The 21,969-nt window shown below is 36.5% G+C and overlaps 1 protein-coding gene across 15 annotated transcripts in view; it reads left to right on the top strand.

Annotated features, from left to right (window-relative positions):
* Positions 1–21,969, top strand: part of TCF12 (transcription factor 12) — a 382,270-nt gene that overhangs the window by 153,179 nt on the left and 207,122 nt on the right. For 2 of the 15 annotated variants that reach the window (XM_063639408.1, XM_055279266.2), the window contains exon 3: positions 3,768–3,829. The exons of the other annotated variants lie outside the window; for them this stretch is intronic. In XM_063639408.1, coding sequence (XP_063495478.1) covers positions 3,782–3,829 — 48 coding nt within the window. In that variant the 5' untranslated portion in view covers positions 3,768–3,781. The remainder of the gene's footprint in view (positions 1–3,767; positions 3,830–21,969) is intronic. 15 annotated transcript variants of the gene reach the window in all.

Here is a 21,969-nt window from a genome sequence, read left to right as displayed (position 1 = left end):
ATGGTTATATTTCTTGATGTACAAATTCCGTTTCTAGAATGTCGAGTTATATGAGTTTGTGGAAATGTCAAGAGGCCAGGTCATCTTGGTTTCTCTGCCTTTTTAACTGTGTTAGCCAACCTACGCCAAACTCTGGAGTAAAGTATTAAAGTACCATTGAGGTTTGCATCCTGGGATAGGAGTAGGAGAGAGGAGTATATTGATACTCTTTTCTAAGATACAGACTTGGTCATTCCTTATCACGTCACTGCACTCCAACCTGGGCGACAGCGAGACTCCGTCTCAAAAAAAAAAAAAAAAAAAAAGATAGAATTGAGTTCATTGATAGGAAACCACTGATAGGAATTACATTTATAGGCATCGTCAGTGATCAAGAGTTGGCATTTTAATCATGAACATTTTTCAGCCTATATATAATCTATTATGGTAGTTTTTGTTTTTTTTTTTTAAAGAAGCAATATTAAGTTGAGTAGAGTTTGAGTGCTTTTTAAAAAAATAAATTGCTAAATGTCCACCATGGTTTTCTCTTCTGGCTGTATTATGGCTTGCAGAATGAAACAGTCATTTATCTTTTTGCTCTTCCTTCCCTCTGTATTTTACAGTGTCATAGAATTTTCAAAACTGAAAGATGAATTGGTTATATATGTTCTGTCTCTTTATTTCGTACATGAGGAAACTGAAATGACATGTTTGAGATTTGACCAGGCGTAGATTTGTGCTGTATGTAGAGATTTGGCTAGGCTATGTGACTGGTTAATGACAGCCTCTGGCATGACAGAACTCAGATATTCTGAATCTTATGTTAGTGCTTTTTAACCCCTTGACTTTAGTACTTCCCAACTCAAAGAACTTTTCGTTTTCTGCCATATACTGAAGGAATGGGAAAAGAGAGAGGAGAAAGGTGAAAAGAGAAGAGGGTCTGCAGCTGATAAAAGAGGACATGGGACATGATGTGATAGAACAGTTTACCTAGCAAGTATAGTGTATTGTGGGGTAGAATAGCATAGAATTTAAGAGCTTGAGCATTAAAACCAAGCTGTCTCAGGTTCTATTTCTGGCACTTCTACCTCCTCGCTCTGTGACTCTGAGCAAGTTATTTGTTTTTACCTTGATCTTTTTTTCTTTTTTCATTGATTAAAAGGGGGTGGGTACTAATAGTAACTTCCTCACTAAAGTTTGGGGCTTATACCTGTTAGTGGAAATGGAAAACCAGTTGTGTGGTGATGATTTAGCTTTAAAATACTTGATTTAGCTGCTGTATATGATTCAGCACAAGATGGTATCAGGGATTTTTTTTTATTAAGGGATAATAATAAGTATGTTCTGAGGCTTTTTGTTTTAATACATGCTATGATTTCTGATACCTATGGCAATAAAGGGATATGAGGATTCAGTTCATTTAAAAAGCATCAGCAGTGGTTTTTTCACAGACCAATTGTCAAAAACACAAACGGACAGCAACCTCAGAGACCCAACTAGGTTGAAAATGAAAATATGTGGGTACAATGATTTAAATATTTCTCCAGTCTTCTAAAGTTCATAGACAAAGCCATAGATTGGGGACTTGGGATAAGGGAAACAAAAATAAATAAAAACTCAAAGTAAACATAAGCTTTCAGATTCTATAGAAGGTAAAATCAGCCTATAAGATTATCTGGATGAGATTAATGTCATTTTTCTTGCAAATCCTGGACCCTTCCTGCCAGATATGGCTAAAGGGAAATTTAATTTTGTTTAGTGCTCTCTCCATTCTTAACAGGAGTTCAGTATTTTTTCGTTAATGTGGAAGAGTTTGGCTAAGAACCTCTCCATAGTTTGTAGGTTGTGAGTTAGAAATAGCACATTAGAAAAACCAAGGTTCTATTATCCTATCTATACAAAAAACACGGAGGTCATTCTGACCTCAGCAGGGTCATACTGGCTGGAGGTGTAGAAGGAACTGGTGGGTAGTTGATTTACATTTGACAGCAGATGCCTTAAGAGTGTATCTATGGGCAGAGGCAACCTGTAGTTTTCTTCCTCCAGCAGAGTCCAGTGGCATAAGAACAGTATAGTTGCCTGCTTTTAGGGAGGTTGGACTTACCATGATCCCCCAATTTTAAGATGCTGAGATTTGTAAATGCATTCAGTTTCTTAAATGTTAAAGGTGAATAAATGTGTATCTTATAGTTCAGGAAATATGCTTAGACATGTAAGTCATATTTGCCTAAAGAGTTACTTTTTAGGCTGGGCGTGGTGGCTCATGCCTGTAAACCCAGTACGTTGGGAGGCTAAAATGAGAGGACTGCTTGAGACCAAGAGTTCGAGACCAGCCTGGGCAACAAAATGAGGACCCCCCCCCTACAAAAAATAGAAAAAAAAAAATAGCCAGGCCTGGTGGTGTGCACCTGTGGTCCGAGCTACTCAGGAGGCTGAAGTGGGAGGATTGCTTGAACTGAGGGGTCGAGGCTTGTAGTGAAGAAAAAAAAAAAGTTGCTGGTTCACACCTGTAATCCCAGCACTTTGGGAAGCTGAGGCAAGTGGATCGCTTGCATCCAGGAGTTCAACACCAGCCTCTGCAACATGGCAAAACCCCATCTCTTAAAAATTTAGCCAGGTGTGGTGGTGTTGGCTGTAGTCCCAGTTACTCAGGGGGCTCAGGTGGGAGAATCTCTAGAGCCCGGGAGGCGGAGGTTAGAGTGAGCCGAGATTGCACTACTACACTCTAGCCTGGGTGGCAGAGTGAAACCCAATCTCAAAACAAAAAACAAAACAAAAAGAAACACAGCCCAAAAAACTTCTTAACTCTTTTAAGACAGCAGTGGAGACGCTGTAATTAGGCAGCAAATAGTTAATTACCGAAATAATTTTCTTGGCTACTGTGAGATTCCAGAGGAGGGAGATTACTTTGGATGGTCAAGAAAGACTTAATAGAGGAGGAAGTCTTTGAGTAGACTGTTACAGGACAGATAGCATTTGAATAGGGCTGGAAGAAAGTCTGAAAATGTGGAATGATGGAAACAGTATAGTGGTCTCATTACAAAATTCGGTAGATAATAAGTCAGCTTACTTTCTGGGAAAATAGTACGAGATAAGGCAGGTTGACATTTCTGTGGGAAAAAATGTTATCTATTCTTTGGGAGCCAATTAAAAGTAGATTTTATACACAAAATGTTTTATAAATATTAACTTACTGTGGTATGAAGAATGGATCCAAGGTGAAAGAGTGACAAAAAATAGGATGATCTGAAAAGATGTTACATAGACCCACAGATAATGAAATAAGACTTGGATTAGGAGGATAGGAGTCAGATTGCAAAGTTACATAAGAAATTTCACAAAGGGGAAAACATAAAACTGGTACAACTAAGTGACTGGGAAAGATATAAAATCATGTAGACTCACTTCACCCACAAAATGATAACTCCTGAATTAAACTTCATGTGTTTTATTTAGGCTTTGTCAAGTTAGCTATGGTTGTACTAAAACAGATTGTTTGATTTTGATAAATAGCCTTCCTTAATACATGGGAAAATCGAGTTGTGTGAATAAAGAAATATAAAATAGCTTTTACTCAGTTGTCCCATTTGTCAGCATTGATGGGTAATAAAGATTAGTGTTACTTTTTCTTCTCTAGTGTAGATATTTTCTCAAAATTGTGTGTTTGCTATTGTTTTTATTTTTGAAGGGGAAAAAGGTATACATTTTATAGCTACTAGGAGTTCAAATACAGTAATTAGAAAGGACACACAAATTTTGAAATAGTATTTTATGCCTCTTGATCTCAGGTACAATACAAGAGATGAAGCAGTTAAATAGCAAAGCAAGACAGAAGGGTCAGAGAATTAAAGTAAGTGTTTTCTATATATTGCATCTATGTTACCATTAATCTCTGTTTTGTTATGTAACTGCTCCTTCTGAATGTTCTGAATGTGAAGAAAACTATGAGTAAGAAAAAGGGTGTGTTTTAAAGTTAGGTTTAAATAAAGCCATAAGAGTAAAGTGTTTTTACTCTTAGTTCTGTTTGAAACAGCACCTGCCTGTAAATTACAACTTAAATGTTTTTGGATAAGAAAAAATTGGGTTGTGATGATATAAGCACCTTTAAATCTCTTGCTAGCAGATATTTAAAGTGAAAGAAAGCACATACTGATCAGATTGCCCATGTTTCCATTTTAAGACAATTAAAGCTCCTGTTTTTTTCAGACTAGCCTTTCTTCCTGTGGACAACACTTACTGAGAGGCTTTGCCGTATATCTTTTTGGAAATAACCTTCGTGTCAATTTCTCACCTTACTGTGATTAACTTTCTAGGCCCATGAAATAACATCTTGATCAGGACTGATCTTATCTTTATAGTTTTCTTTTTTAATCTTCTAACTATTCAGATTTTAAAGTTAACAAGTAAAAATCAAAGCATATTAATCTTTGAATCTTTATGTCCCTTTTTGTAATTGTTGAGGTCTTTCTTGACAGCCTGTTTAATATTTTTTCCCTAAGTTTAGAGATTGCTTATTTGTGGGAATAAAAAGTAGGGTAAATTCTGGCTGAACACTTTTGGACCCACTTGGGTTTTTAAATTAATAACAATGAAATCATAACCAGCACTTGTCACAATTTAGTTTACACACTTTCACGTTACCTGCTTTGATCTTCACACCAGCTCACCAAGAAGCCATTTTTAAAATCCTCTCCATTTTAGAGGTGACAGAATTGAAGCTCAGAAAAGGTAGATAACTTATCAGATACTAAATACTTAGGACTTTATCCAGGCTGTCTCTAAATTACTGTCCCTTTTTACTGTGTTGCATTTGCCAAATTATAAAAGAGACCCCCAGAACAATTATTTCTACTTGTGCAGGACTTTAAGGACAGAGTCACTATAAGTTTTTTATTTGTTTGTTTGTTTGTTTGTTTTTTGAGACGGAGTCTCGCTGTGTCACCCATGCTGGAGTACAGTGGCACAATCTCGGCTCACTGCAAGCTCTGCCTCCTGCATTCACGCCATTCTCCTGCCTCAGCCTCCCAAGTAGCTGGGACTACAGGTGCCCGCCACCACTCCTGGATAATTTTTTTGTATTTTTAGTAGAGACAAGGTTTCACCGCTTTAGCCAGGATGGTCTCGATCTCCTGACCTCGTGATCCGCCTGTCTTGGCCTCCCAAAGTGCTGAGATTACAGGCATGAGCCACCACACCCCCCGCCTTAGAAGTTTTAAGATAGTGGTACTGCCATCTTACTTCTTATAAAAGCAGTATTCATATTTTATATATTTAAAAAAATGAGCCATAGGATGAATCAAACAGGTTTGCTTCTAGTTTTCACCACTCTATTTGACCTTGGACAAGAGAGTTAATTCCTGAGCCTCATATTTCTCATCTCCAAAGAGCTTTTTCTCATAGGAAGTGTGCAAGAATTAATAGAGGAAGTTTTATACAGTATTTAGCTCATATAGAAATCTATACATTGTTCTGTTTACATTCCCATGAGAAATTTCATGCCCATTTTGATTTAAAAAAAAAAAACGATGTTAGGAATTTTTCAAATCTTGGATGGTCATTGGAGAGACAGCTGTTTTGAATTCCTGGAGTATATCCTGAAAAGATGATGGACTATTAGGGTTTTTAAATTCCCAACAAGAAGTTTGTTTGTTTGTTTCTTTGTTTGTTTGAGACAGGGTCTTGCTCTGTCGCCCAGGCTGGAAATGCAGTGGCACAGTCATGGCTTACTGCAGCCTTGACCTCCCAGGCTCAAGTGCCTCTCTCACCTTAGCCTCCTGAGTAGTTGGGATTACGGAGGCGTACCACCACACTTGAACTTTTGGAAAGTTCACTGTATTGCAGGTCTTGGGATTTGGAGATTATTGGGAAAAAGAAATAAGGCAACCCACATTCTTATGAATGTAAATTTATACAAATCTATATTCTTATAACAGATTGCAGATTAATATATTCTAGGAAAAGAAGAGGTTTCAGTTCCTCAAATCTGTTTAAAAGGATATGCATCTCACAAGGCATTTCAGAGACCTAAATTAGCTTATATAGGCCAAAGGATTGGTGTCATCAATAATTGTTAGATTTTTGTGTCATGTATTTTTGTTGTCATATACTTAAACACTTTTATTCTGAGAACAAGCTTGAAATGTTTCCCTTCAACATATTGAACTGATGCTTTAACCTTCTTCTTATAAAATGAAATAATTGTTTAAATGTCATTTTACATCATAATCAGTTTGTTGCTTTGTGCATGGAGCAGAGTATATTCTGGTGATTAGGACTGGAAATTATTTTGTGATTAAATAATTAAGTGCCAGCTGTCCTGAACCAAATATCTTCTCGATGTTGGTAATACTGTTGCATCTTATTGAGTTGACTTTTCTGAGTTTTTGCTGTGTGTGTATTACTCTTTATTTTCCATTAATTTTGCCTTACTTCCTTAGATAATTTTTCCTCAGTATCTTTCTTCCTTGCTTCAAGTTTTGTAGTCTCTTGGAATTCTGTATGCACATCTTTATGTTGTTAACATGGAAATCTTTTTTTTTTCCAGCTCCTTTCATTCATGAAGCTTTTTTTTTTTTTTTTTTTTTTTTTTTTTCTTGAGACAGAGTCTCGCTCTGTCGCCCAGGCTGGAGTGCAGTGGCGCAATCTCGGCTCACTGCAAGCTCCGCCTCCCAGGTTCACGCCATTCTCCTGCCTCAGCCTCTCCGAGTAGCTGGGACTACAGGCGCCCGCCACCACGCCCGGCTAATTTTTTGTATTTTTAGTAGAGATGGGGTTTCACCGTGGTCTCGATCTCCTGACCTCGTGATCCGCCCGCCTCGGCCTCCCCAAAGTACTGGGATTACAAGTGTGAGCCACCGCGCCCGGCCCATTCATGAAGCTTTTATTGAGATTCCACTGTTTCCTTGTCACTGCAATTAGTTGTGGAAAACAAAAATCATCAGTTTATATTTCATAAAGGGAGTCCTCATTCTTATGGGAAAAACAGAGATTATTGTACTGTAAAATGATAAAAGCTATGATAAGGATGGCCTAGGGGAGAGTAAAAGTCCAGAAATAGAAGGAATATTTGTTTATGAAACCTCCAGGGCATATTGTGAAAATGATATCTGTTTTGTAATACAAGGAACAGAGAATTTAAGCCTGAGTTCTCTCATTAGACAAATGAACTTGGTCAAATATGTCATTTTTTCTGCACATGACATGAGGTTTCTTTCTTTATTTTTTTAATTTGAGACAGGGTCTTGCTCTGCTGCCCTGGCTAGAGTACAGTGACACAATCATGGCCTATTGCAGGCTTGACCCCATGGGTTCAGGTGATCCTCTGCCTCAGTCTCCCAAGTAGCTGGGACTACAGGCCTGTGCCACCATGTCTGGCTAATTTTTTGTAGAGACAGGGTCTCACTTATGTTGCCCAGGCTGTTATCAAATGCGTGAGCTCAAGTGATCCTCCTGCCTTGGCTCCCAAAGTGCTGAGATTATAGGCATGAGCCACTGCGTTCGGATGGGCATCAGATTTCTACTGTGTAAAACAAAAATTTTGAATAAGATCATAGTTTCTCAAACTGTCCTTAACAGGATATTAACAAGCAGTGTACAAATACAGAGCTTTATAGTCCAAAACATTTATGTATTAGTTAAAATTAAATAGGCTTTTTTTGTTATTAGATTTCTTAGTTTTTAATAGGTTGTAGTAAATGATAAATCTTTAAGAAAGGAATAGAATAGGCCGGGCGCGGTGGCTCACACCTGTAATCCCAGCACTTTGGGAGGCTAAGGCAGGTGGATCACAAGGTCAGGAGATTGAGACCATCCTGGCTAACATGATGAATCCCCGTCTCTACTAAAAATACAAAAAATTAGCCGGGCGTATTGGCAGGCGCCTGTAGTAGTCCCAGCTACTGGGGAGGCTGAGGCAGGAGAATGCCGTGAACCTAGGAGGCGAAGCTTGCAGTGAGTCGAGATCGCGCCACTGCACTCCAGCCTGGCTCTGTCTCAAAAAAAAAAAAAAAAAAAAAAGAAATAGAATAAACTTCTTCCCACATATTTTTCCATCATGGAATTCCCTCAACATTACTTCAGAAATGTAGTTTGACTGCTAGTAGCAGTCTCAAGAAATAGTAAGTTAGGCAGTGTAAACATTTAGCTCTTAACGTAGATCTGTGGTCCATTGTGAGTTTGTTTCTGTATAAGATGTCAAGTCAGGGTCAACGTTAATTTTTTTTTCATAAGGCTGTCCAGTTTGCCACCACCGTTTGTTGAAAAGATTTTTCTTCCCTCCCATTGATTTAACTTGTTATCTCTGTTAAAAATCTGTTGGCCATATGTGTGAGGATCAATATCTGGGCTCTGTATTCTGTTTTATTGATTTTATCTTCACACCAATACCATAACTGTCTTGATTTCTGTACCTTTAAAATAAATCTTGGTATCGGGTAGTATAAGTCTTCCACCTTGTTATTCTGTTTCAAAATTGTTTGAACTGTTCTATGTTCTTTGCGTATACATTGAAAATTTTAAAACCAGTATGTCAGTTTCTACGAAGCTGTGTAGGATTTTGATTAGGATTGCATTCAGTCTGTAGATGAGTTGGAGGAGGAACTTAACAGTGTGGAGGCTTTTGATTCATGCATGTGATATATCTCTATAGTTAAGTCTTTACTTTCCATATATATATATGCATTTGGTTTTTTAATTTTTGGCAAGGCTTTGCTCTGGCGCCCAGGCTAGAGTGCAGTGACATGATCTCTGTTAGTATTTTTAGATAGTTTTTAGTGAACAAGTCTTGCACATCTTCTGTTTATTAACTAAATGTTTCATAATTTTTGATGCTGTTATAAGTATTTTTAATTGCATTTTTTGGATTACAGGCACCCGCCACTGCGCCTGCCTAATTTGTATATTTTTTTTTTAGTAGAGACAGGGTTTCACCATCTTGGCCAGGCTGGTCTTGAACTCCTGACCTGAAGTGATCCGCCCACCTCGGCTTTCCAAAGTGCTGGGATCACAGACGTGAGCTACCACGCCTGTAGTTTAAAAAAAAAAAATAAACTTTTGCGTGTACTTTCTTTGTAAGAATTTGTTATCATGCTAATCCTGGCCTGAAAGAATTAGTTGAGAAGTATTACTTCTTCAAATTTATTGACAAGATTGTGAATAATATTTTCTTCTTTTCCATTTTTGTATTAGTTACCTATTGTTAACTAGGTACCAGAAACTTAAATAACACATTTATTGTCTCGTCTATGAGATGGGGGAAATATAGTATTATTCAATATGTAGATTAATATAGGTTAAATTAACTGACACAATGCATGGATGTTCTTAACACAGTGCTGGCGTGTAGTATGTACTCAATAAAACTTAGTTGTGATGATCAAGATGACACCAGAGGTACTTACTGACACTTTATTTTCCAGTTATCAATATGTTTCATTTTGCTTTAGGGTATTCTTTAGCGAATCTTAATGGGACTTCTGCCTGCCTAACAGTATTTGTTCTGCTTTTGCTGCTCCCATTTGAAGCTGTGCTGGTGTATTAGCATCTTCTAAACTATTCATACAAAACCCAGCGAGTTTAACTTGTAATTTGGCAGACTGGTTTGTACTTCATTTAAACTTTTACTGTTTATTATCCTGTCCCCTAGACTACCAGGGAGTCCGATTGTACTAATCAAACCTTGGAAGGTATAATGTGGTATGTGCATCTCAGGCCCAGACCTCATGAAAAGGTTATTCAGTTTATTAAAATATTTTCAGATAATGTCTCTCTTTTCTTGTGACCGTAAGCTCCTTGAAGGCGAAGGCTTTTATTTATTCTTGCATCCTATCATCTGGCACAATGCCTAATATATTATAGGCAGTACTACACATATATACATATGTATTATCACACTTCCATATGCATATTTTAATTTCTTTAATTTCATTAATAACTAGATTGACATGAAAAGATAGGTAAAAAATTAAGATGAGTATTGAAGGAGAAAATGGGGGCTAAAAATCGAGAGAAGGTAAGATGAGAAGATGAAGTATCAAAAAGCACACCTGGCATTTAGGATAGATTGATAGTATGCATTAAAAATAGTAGAACTCAAAGCAGACAGGAAATCCACTTCAGTTATTGCTGCTGATGAAAACCATCATATTTGATCACATAGATAATTCAGTTTATGTCACAATTAGCTTTAATTTTCTTAGGAAGGGTGTAAGAAAAGAAAGATAATACTGTGACCTGTTGTTATCAAAGTAATGCTGGTCTTCTATGTTTGTAAGTATCTGAAAATTTTATATTATGTGCAAATGTAATTAGCTCATTATATTTTTGTAAGTATGTGAAAAGTTTGTATTGGGTGCAAATATAGTAAAGCAGTATCAGTTTGGACTAAATGTCTGAATTGAAGTGTAATTTTACTTTTTAGGAAATAACTGCTTTTTACTTTTAATTATATGTATTAGCTGAAACTATTCCAATAAAATAATGCCACTTAAACTTTCTTCACAGTTTACATACACACATCAGAATAGAGTTTTTCTCTGGTAATGGATCAGATAGTTATTTCTTTGATTCTGTACTAGGTGAAGATGCTGACTTGTGTTTTCATACCATGTTATATGAAGAATACTATTTTTCACACTAGAATCATGGCCATGGAAGGAGATGCTTCCACTGAGAAGCATTAAAAAATCCATGAGAATTGCTGGCACTTCCACATCTCATGCTCACTCCAGGATACAAACCATGCTTTTTGGTAGAGTAGGGATGGAGTGGAACAGTAGTTCTTTTTCTGCTTTCATTTTTTATAAATTCACATAGTTTGATTAGATCAATTGACGTAAGATACGAGTCGGTATATCTGGACACACAAATAAGCACAAAATCCCTCTGCCGTGTGATTTTATTCAATTCTAGTAGATGTTCCTCAAACTGGTGAATGAGTAGCCCCTGGCGGTTGTTCCTCAGCCTTGTTCTCTAACGTGGTTAGAGAAGGAAATGCCTTTACTTACTGATTTTTTTCAGTGAAAGGAGACTGACAACCATGCAGAAATAAGTAAAATGGTCTTTAGTTACAAAAGTGCTTTGGAAAGGGGAGGGTAGTGTATTTAGAATTTAATTCCTTTATTCTTTGTAGCAATAAGGGCTAACCTAAAGAGATATTTTCTTTAAATAAATCTATAAAGTATTAACATATTAATAGGAAGACTCACAGATTCTGAATCTGTGATTTTGGGATATTTAAGGAGACTTAAAGATCATTCTAAAAATGCTTTCTCAAATTAAAACAGCAGCTTTCTTGAAAAATAATTTAGATGCTCTTTCAAATTGAAAAATTACAGAAGTTAAAAATGAGGAATTTTTCCACATCCAAGAAAAACCTGATGAGTTACTTCACTAAGCTGCTCATTGAAAATAAAAGTCTCTACTGACAGGATTATATTTTAGTTTTAAGAAGCTAATTTATCATTTAAAGGTTATCTCTAAAAGTTAGGTTTTGTATATCTAATGTGCTCACAGTTACACCTACCTCTCATGACTTGATAGTGAAACCTTTCTGTTTTTCAAAGGGAGTTCCAGCATTTCAGCTGCTGAGCACTCTGCAAGAGAAACTGTATACTGTACATCAGAAAGCAGGGGTACTGTCTGCCTTTGGTGTTAAGTAGAAATGAAGACTTCCTTCATTACCCATTCTTTGTTGGAATATTCACATGGCACCTGTGTCCTTTAGCCAGATAATCACTGTTGATTTCAGAGATCTAGGAATTGAGGAAGGGGATAGAAAATAGGTCTGTCTCTTAACAAGCCGTTTTGCATTCAGTTGCTATTTCTGGGAAGCTTCAGTACTGCAGAACAAATCAGAGTCCCTAAGGAAGACTAGTGCCCCCTATCATGCTGTTTCTCTTGTTGAGCATTCAATTGATGTTGGATTTAGGGCCCTGATCCAAAAGATTTTGATATCTATGTGAATAATTTCCTTTTCTGCAATTGTCAATGCATTACAGCTAGGCCATTCGGATGCCTTTTATTAGAATGGAGTTACATAGGCTTTTCCAATTAATTATAATGAATATTCTTAACTATAATTGCCAAATCATTATCATAAACTTCATCTAACATAAGGGTACTCAACTACTGGCTCTGACGCTGTAGAAATTTGCCTGTAGGTTTTTTGAGGCCTCTGTATGCATTTTCCATGGGAATTATCTTAGCATCCCAGAAGACTACTGTACCTATTCCCACTTTGGGCAAGAGAAAAGTTCTGCGGTAGATAAAAATGTCTGCAGTAGATGTCCACTTAGCAGCGGAGGGTTTTCCATTTCCCATTTTGTTTGTGGCTTCATCAGAGTCCCCCAGTCCAAACAGCTTACTAAAGCTCTTATGACTGTCTCCACTATTGTGAGCACCATTTGCCAAACTGGGTAGTTAAATTTTGTTTTGTTTTGTTGTTGCATTTTCCTACTTTCATTCCTTTATCACTTATGAATTACCGTTTGAACAGATTTATTCTTCATTTTGTATGGCTTCAGCCTATCATAGAGCCATTCAATTCACAATAGTTCTAGCGGGGAGCAGTTATTACTAGAAAGGCAACATTGCATGGTGGGCTCTGGACAGACAGTCTGGATTCAAATCCCCATTCTGCTATTTACTGTTAGACTTTGGGTGAGCTGTGTAAATTTTCTGTGCCTCTTGCCTCGTCTGTGGAATGGGAATAATAGTAACTAGTTCATAGTGTTGTAAAGATTAAATGAATAAAGCCTTTAGCCCAAGTTCTGGCAAATGATATTGCCAGATGTATGCTTATGCTATTATTATTTTTATTGTAATAATAGTTATTATTTTTTAGATGGAGCCTCACTCTGTCACCCAGGTTGGAGTGCAGTGGCGCGATCTCAGATCACTACAGCCTCCGCCTCCTGGGTTCAAGTGATTCTCCTACCTCAGCCTCCCAAGTAGCTGGGACTACAGGCGCGTGCCACTACACCCGGCTAATGTTTTTTGTTTGTTTGTTTTTGTTTTTGTTTTTTGTATTTTTAGTAGAGACAAGGTTTCACCATGTTGGCCAGGCTGGTCTCGAACTCCTACCTTCAAGTGATCCACCAGCCTCAGCCTCCCAAAGTACTGAGATTATAGGCAAAAGCCACTGCACCTGGCCCATGCTATTATGGTTAATCCTGTTACACAAAACCTCAAATTAGGGAGGATGAGTGAAGATTTGGTAATATATTCCTGGAAGGAACCGCTGATCTATCAGCTGTGGCTTATCTACTTTCACCTTCAAGGTAATGAATCTAGGCCAGGGATTTAGCACATATGCGAGCCAGTTATTAAATAAACATTGTTTCACTATTATACTTTTAATTGGAACTTACCCTTAAAGATGATTGGCTTTAGTCATGGGGCAGGAAGAGGGAGTGTAAATAAGTGGCTCATGGTCAACTGCCCTGACTAGTAACAGAATTCAGAAGTACTGTCTTAGTGGTTCCTACCAAGATATGCAGTACTATTTTAATCATGAACTATGTATTATTATGGCCATGGGTCAGAATCTAAAAATCAGCAGCAGCCAACCTTGTTGCCATGACTCTAACAGTCCACACAACACTGGCTATCAAGATAGGATACCAGTGACAAACTAAAAATGTATGGTATGTCTTGCAGGTTTTAATCTACTGGTGCCTGGAGTAATGTATGCAACTTTATTTATAGACACTTAAGATGAACTGAAGAGGCTAGCAAAGATTAACTCATTTAACAAATGTGTCTTGAATATTTTTTATGGCAAAGGACTGCCTTTGGACCCAGGCCAAGCTATTTCAGATAAGAATATAGCTACACTAAGGGTTAAGTGAACTGATAAGGAAATGTAACCATGATTGCTTTGCTTTTTATCATTTGGGAAGTGTGTCACAAATTACATACAACTTACAAGGGGATTTTGGAAGCCACCTTTCATAAGTTTGGAGCTTTCATGATGCAGCAAGAGATATGAGACTTTCCCCCAAACGATAGTACATTTCTATTCTAGAGAACAGTTTGGCAATATCTAGTAAATTTGAACACCAGCATACTTTGCAAACCAGTAATTTCACATTTAGATAATTAACCCTGAGAGAAAATTTCATATAAATTTGTACAAGGAGACATATTCCTAAAATGTTTGTAACAACCTTATTTGTAATAGGGAGACATTGGAGGCAAGCTGAATGTCAATAGGGAATTGGATAAATTGTGGTGTGTTTATAAATAGAATATTCTATAGGAGTGACATGTATATACCAGTGCTACACATTGTCAGCATACATCAGTCTTATATATTGAATGTTAACGGAATAAAGAAAAAGAGATACTATTTAGAAACATAAAAAGTGATGCTATATATCATTTAGATAATAATATGTAATGGAAGTATTAAGTAATGTGTGAAAATGATAAAAAACAAATTTAGGATAGTATTTGCTTCTAATGGGAATTATAATTACATAGGGGTTTAAACTATACTGGTAATGTTCTATTTGTTAAGTTGTGGGCACATGACTTTTTATTGTGTACATTTTAATATGTCTGGACTAGTTTAGAAACATTTAAAAATTGAAAGAAAATGTGTGATATGTTGTTGACGTTTGCATTTCAGTGGAGATAAAATGAGAGATTTTTTTCATGCTTAGTTGTTGCTATTTTTGTACATTCTCTATTTTCTACAATGGGTATATGTTATTTTAATCATGTTAAAGGAAAATCTGAGAAATAATGTATCTTTTAGAAAAATAAACGACTGTTTTAGGAATTTTTGGAAAATATAGGCAAATGAAATGAAAAAAAATTAACGCTTTTTATAATTAATTTTGTAGTCTTCTTTCTATAAACTTTATTTATTTGTTTTTAATTTTTAAAATTTTTTTGAGATGAGCTCTGGCTCTGCTGCCCAGGCTGGAATGCAGTGGCGTGATTCTGGCTCACTGCAGCCCCCAACTCCTGGGCTCAAGGGATTCTTCTGTCACAGCCTTCCAAGTAGCTGGGACTATAGGCGTATTCTACCATATCTGGCTAATTATCTTGTATTTTGTAGCACCAGAGTCTCACTATGTTGCCCAGGCTGGTCTTGAACACCTGGGCTGAAGTGATCCTCCTACCTCGACTTCCCAAAGTATTGGGATTACAGGTGTGAGCGACCGCACCCAGCTCTATAAATTTTATAGAAGTTAAGCATTATTATATATTCTTTTTTGCTCCTATTTTTCCGACCTGTTGTTATAAAATAAACATTTAATATATGGGACTGGTATTTTAAAGTTACTTTAAAATATGTTATCCTCTGAATGTAAGAACATGGTTTTGCTCATTGGCTGATGTTCTCTCTTCTTGCAATTAGTTGTTGCTTGTTAAGCATGGGTTTTAATAAAATTATCTTGTACCTTATGTTTGATTTATTTTAACTGATTTTACAGATATCAGGAAATAATAAAAATATATACTGAGGAGTTATATGCTCAGTGATAATACTGTTGATTTATAGTAGAAGATAAAAGCTTTAAATTATGTAAAATGTGAGATTTTCTTGGGAGGGGGACAGTAACAATTTAACTCTTAATTTTACTGGTTGTATATAGTATGTGATAGATTTATGAACATGACAGTGGAATTATGGTTTTACAACGTGAGCTCTTTAGGATTTGATGTAGTGCTAGTGAGTGCTAGTGGTACTACAAAAAGAAATAATAGGGCTAATACTGTTTTACAATGTACCAGGCCCTGTGACTTACAGGATAACATAAACCAGTTCTTGCCAAATTTCATTTTGTTTATAAATCTCCTTTAAATCTTGTTAAGATGCAGATTGTGGATTCACTAGGCCTAGGACTCTGCCAGAGCTTCTGCATTTCAACAAACTGCCAGAATTTGCCAATCAGTCAGTTTTAAGGACCACATTTTTAGTAGTGAGGATGTAGATTAGTGCTTCTCAAACTATCTGCAAAAGACTAGCTTTTAAAAAAATACTATCTACTATTTCACAAAAGAATACTTCCTGGAAATAAAGAATATATAGAAGGCAAAGGGAGAAAATTGTGTATTAATTGTATATTATAAATGTATATTAAAAGTATATTATGAAATTGTACATTAATGTGAATGTAATCTTTCAATAAACCTTTTACAGGTATAAAGTTAGTACATTAGAATAAACTGTTTCCTAAAAAATATTTAGATATGTCACACTATATAGTACAGTTTTTAAGGACAAGTAATTTTATAAAAATACTTGCCCTTGTGCTAAGCAGCATCTCATGTATCCAGCATATTTTCTGAATATTCTATTTCTAAAAGTTTTTGATTCTCCTCTTCCTCCTAGGCCAGTTCAAGACTCACTCTTCCTTCATGGATTAGAGTAATTCTATAAAACTACTTAGCATTCATGAATAAAACGTTACCTGAAGAGATTATTCATCCTCTCAACAAAAACTTAAGCACTTCATTACACACAAAATTCTGTGCTAGTCTCTTTTGGGATTATGAAGAGGAATAAAAAGTTCTTGCCCTGTAGAAATTTATGGACCTGGATGACAGAATCCATCTCCCTGTTAAGAAATTTTACTATGTATTAGTATGACCTGTTAAAGGATATCAGAATCTTAAAATACTATTAAGTAGCTGTTTCAGATGTAGACCTGATTCATTAACTGGGGTAGTGTTTATTTTTCAGTCATTCATTACATTAACAGATTAGTCACCTACTACATGCCCGTTAGTGTGTTTGTCCCTTGTGAGAGATTAGTGAGTGGTAGCTAGAGATATAATTCCCGCTCTCAGGTAACAGACTGTTGTGATCAAGTCAACCCACTTGCTTTTTCATAGTTGTGTTTAACTGAGAGAGACAATCACATTCAAGGATTTGTTTTAGAAAGTATAACGTTATTTATCTAGACATTAATTTTGGCAATTTATGATAGAGGTAAGTAAAGAAATACAGTAAGAACACTTTTCTCTCTTTGAAACTGCATTTATTCTTACTTTTTTAACTTTCCATTTTATTAATGTTTCACTTTGAAGCATAAACACTTATTTATATCCAGGCCTCATCCAGAGCTTTCTGATGGCTTATGGGTTTTGGCTGATTCTTCTGGCTTTTGCCCACTTAGAGGCTATAAGATTTCAGTAATTGGTGGGAAATCTTGTAGCTCTTTGAATACCAGAAACCCGTGGGTACTTGTTCAATCCGGTTAGATAAGCTAGTTTCTTACCACCTTTCTTATAGTTACCGTGAGGTCTATGGAGAAATTGATTGGACATTTATAATATCCAAAACTCAGCAGCCTTTTAAAGATTTAGCAGCTAAAACCTCCTCCCCTCCCTTTGTCATTTGTTCAGCACCTGCTATGTATGTGGCAGGCATCATTCTGAGGATGTCATTGTTGGGGGAAAAAGAAAAAAATAGGGTCCCTGTACTCTCAGAATTTGTAAGACATAATTTCTAACTCGGATAATAATAATAATAATAATAATAATAATAATAATAATAATAATAATAATGGCTAGTGTTTATTATGTGCTTACTATGTGCCAGGAACTTTTCCAAGTGCTACATATATTTACTCATCTAATCCTTTTGTAACAACCTGTGAAGCGAACGTATTGCTACCATCATCTACATTTTACAGATAAGGAAACTGAGATAAGAAGGTTTAATATGCCTCATGCCACATAGCTTGTATGTACCAAAGATGGAATTACCTGCCAGTCTGGCTCCAAAAATTTCACATTTATCCACTACAGTATGCTGTGCAATTATAACACAAATTTAAATTATAAATTTAATTTAAATGGATAATTAAATAGGCAGTTTTAATAAGTAGGAGCCGCGCAATGATGGAATGCTCACTGCTGTGGGAGCACAGAATAATCTCACGCAATTTGGTCTTGTTAGGGTCCAGGGAAGGCTTTCCTGAGAAAGTAATCTTTATTCAAAGAGCCTCTTTTCCTCCCTTTAAAAAAAAAAAAAAAAAAAAAAAAGGCCATTGAAAAGAATTGAAGATTTTTTTAAATAGAATTTTAAAAACAGTGGTTTCTTTTTTTTAAAACTGATTTTCATACAAAGAAATAACAACATAGGTTTGTAAAACCGTAAGTGTATTCTGAACTGGGAAAGATCCTCTGGTGATGATACTCTATAAATTGGATGAGATAAATTTTTTAAATGAGCCATTTTAAAAATTAACCAAAAGAAAAAATTCTTGTATTTTTTGAGGTGAGAAACCAGATAAGAGTACTGTTATATAAATAATACTAGGTGTGTTCTCTCTCTCTCTCTGTCTCTCTCTCTCTCTCTCCCTCTTCCCCTCTCTCTCCCCCTCTCTCCCCCCTCTCCCCCTCTCTCCCCCTCTCTCCCCCTCTCTCCCCCTCTCTCCCTCTCCCTCTCCCTCTCCCTCTCCCTCTCCCTCTCCCTCTCCCTCTCCCCCTCCCCCTCCCCACCTTGGATACAACAAAATATTTGATTGCCCACATTTTGGGAGGCCAAAATGGGAGGTTCACTTGAGCCCAGGAATTCGAGACTAGCCTGGACAACATAGGAGACCCCATGTCTACAAAAAATAAAAATATTGGCTGGACATGGTGGTGTGTGCCTGTAGTCTCAGTTACTCAGGAGGCTGAAGTGGGAGGACTGCTTGAGCCCAGCAGATTGAGGCTGCGTTGAGCTGTGCTCATGCCACTGCACTCCAGCCTGAGCAACAGAGCAAGACTCTGTCTCAAAAAATATATATATATATTTTGATTATGTGCTGTTTAGTTTAAATATGGAAGCTGCTTTGATCACTTCAGGTCTGTCGTCATACTGTAGCAGGGATTAACATTTCTAAGTTCCTGCATCAGGAAATAAACATAGAGAAAAGTATGAAATCTGCTGTATAGACCACATTTTATAATATCAAAGCTTTTATGAAGTATTATGCATTCATAGATGGAATTATTTAAGATTTACCAACTAAATTTTAGACAGATTTTAAGTATAGAAATTAATGGTTTTTGTAATCTTGCCATGCATCAACTGATTTTATCAATTATTAATATCTTGAGTGCTTTCCATTTTTATAAGATGGGAACAGTGATTGTTCAGGGTGTATTTGGAAATATTTTGGTGTTCAATAGCATATTGTGGCTAAAAGGCTGGTGTAATAGATAATTCTGATAGTATTGCTTTGTCCTTCATAATGTATATCATCTCATGTATTAAAAAATCTCTATCTTAATGGCTTTTAACAGAATTCAAGATCTTAATTAGGAGTACTGGAAGCCATGTTTGACCCCTTTTATTAGCATAGTAACTTTCTATCAATTTAAAATATGCAACATGATCATTGTATATTTAATGATGTCACTGATTTACTTCCTTTATATTTTAAAATTGAAATAGCATTCATTTACCAGTCCCATTGGTTGATCCACTCGGGCTCCAACTTAACCATTGTTTGCTTGGTTTTGGTTCTTTTCTTGTCACTGCAACCACTCCCTTAGGCCATTTACCTTCAACCTATGTTCTCCAGCCTGTTGGAAGTTACTACGTTGTTTTGCTTTGTTCTCTGCTATTGTGTCAGCCCTGTGAGTGCTCTGGTTTATGACATTTTCCCCTTTTGCTCTACGAACAGCCATGCTTGTTGTCTAACTCTATGTGGTATTTCAGAAGAAGTTTAAACTCCTAGTCAACTAACCTATTTCTTCCATTGGGGCTATATTTGACAGCTAAGCTACCTTCTACTTTTAAAACTACGTGGATGAATACATACATACATGAAAATATTTTGCTATTCTAATTGCTTTAGTTTTTTTTTTTTTTTCTTTAAACTGCGGGGTTTCTCCCTAATTTATACTTATCTGGAAACTTCTGGTGTTTTAATATGGTTTCAGCGGGGGGTGCCTGGCTGTCACCTTTCTAGACCCTTTTACTCTGTGTTTATGAAACAGATCTTTATTCCAAGTTGTGTAAGTTCTTGCTACTAGTAGTGTAGTCCATAGGCCAGCAGCATCAGCATCATCTATTTGTTAGAAATTCAGAATCTTAAGTCCTACCCCCAAGACCTTATGCATCTTAATCTGCATTTTAGCAAGATCTCTACTTGTTTGATAAGAACATTGAAGTCTGCAAAGCACTGCTGTAGGTATCAGTCAACTAGATGATACATTGACATGCTAATAGTTGTACATTTCTAGAACTGATTTTAAACATATGATTGTGATAATCGTATTTAAATATTTGTGAATTATTTCATAACTATTCATCTTGTTTCACCAAAAGTTATACAGGTGGGTATTACTACTACTGTGTGAAAGGAATGACAGGAATAATCCCAAACAGTAGCTACCCCCAGTCCTTGAAGTGAAGTTTTGGTGTACAGTTGTATGTGATATAAAACTGTGACAAACATTTTGCAAGTCTATTTGTCCCTTCTCCCAGCATCAGTTTGCACCTGTAGATGAAGAACTATTATTCTTTTCTTGTCTCTTGGACAGTGGCTTTTAAACAAAGTTGCATTTGCTGAATTGAACCTCTAAGGTGTTGGGGAAAATATCTAATTTTTATCCTTAAATGAGAGAAATTATGCCTTACTGATACTTGATTGTGGATTAATAGTATATGCATATAATCTCAATAAATAGACATTGAGGATTCATATCCAACTCTTGCTTGTATTTGAGGAAAGAAGTCTGTAGGCTCCTATTTTCTGGTGCGCTATGACAATCCCAGGCATTAGCAGTGGGAACAGCAAAAAAGTTAAGTTAGCAGGGTAAAAGACACTACATGTAATCTATAAAGTTAATAAATTGTGTGTAGTCATTTAGTGACACGATAAATACATTTCAAACTTAGATATATTTGTATAGTGGTGCTTTAGGAAATAGGTTTTTTTTTTTTTAACTGTAGTGTTTTTACTTTTTGTTGTTCAAGAATGAAGAGAACTGGGAGAATACAAAATTGCTCTTTCATTTGCCTTTAGCATTCAAATGTAGTGTGAACAATGTAGCTGTTCCGCAAGCACATTTTAATTGGCATTTTTTTACGGTAGTATTGCTGTAGGATGACAAACAATATTTAAGTGAGTATTTTTATAGGTTTTGATGCCTTCCTTTGACTGTGTGCCTAAGAATGGCAGTGGGAAGGGTGGCAGAGAGAACACCCAGATGTATGTGAGATAGTGATTTGTCACTTAGTATTCATTTTAAGTAGTAAAAGCAAATTATATGGGCCAAGCGTGGTGGCTCACGCCTGTGATTCCAGCGCTTTGGGAGGCCAAGGCTGGAGGATCTCTTGAGCCCAAGAGTTTGAAACCAGCCTGGGAAACACAGTGACACCCCATCTCTTCAAAAAATTTTAAAAATTGGTTGGGTGTGGTGGTGCACTACTGTAGTTCCAGCTACTCCCGGGAGGCTGAGGTGGGAGGATCACTTGAGCCTGGGAGGTTGAGGCTAGTCAGCAGTGATCACGCCACTGCACTCCAGCCTGGGCAACAGAGCGAGGCCCTGTCTCCAAAAAACAAAAAAAAGGTACGCCCTATGGAGTGACGTTAGCTAAGAGCCATCCTATTTTGTATATAGGGTCTACGAAATGTGGCTGTATCAGACAGGACTTATAGTTGTAGTTACCAGAGAACACTTGTGGTCATAAGTTGTGAATGGCACCCAGATTCTTCTTGAATATCTATCACATGTCTATCAGTAATTCTAAAGTATGTAAAAATGAAACAAAGATTTATTTGGGAGTTAGCACTCCCAGAAGATTAGTTTTAAAACAGAACAGCAGAAGGAGTTGTGACATGTATCTATAAACAATTGTAATGATTTGACAGTTATTTAGCCCTCTGTTCCTAGCCCTTTCATTGAACTGACAGCATGCCTGCAAAGATAGTGAGGCCTGTTTCAGCCACATTAATGTCCTCTTAAATGGTAGCCTGCAGTCTGGGTAATGATAAATGTTCAGTGATTGATGGTTTTTTAGTCCCAGGGGAT

This window comes from Symphalangus syndactylus, chromosome 5 (assembly GCF_028878055.3).
Source record: "Symphalangus syndactylus isolate Jambi chromosome 5, NHGRI_mSymSyn1-v2.1_pri, whole genome shotgun sequence".
NCBI lineage: Eukaryota > Metazoa > Chordata > Mammalia > Primates > Hylobatidae > Symphalangus > Symphalangus syndactylus.
The sequence above is the reverse complement of the archived record's forward strand: the minus strand, read 5'-3'. Positions and strand labels throughout refer to the sequence as shown.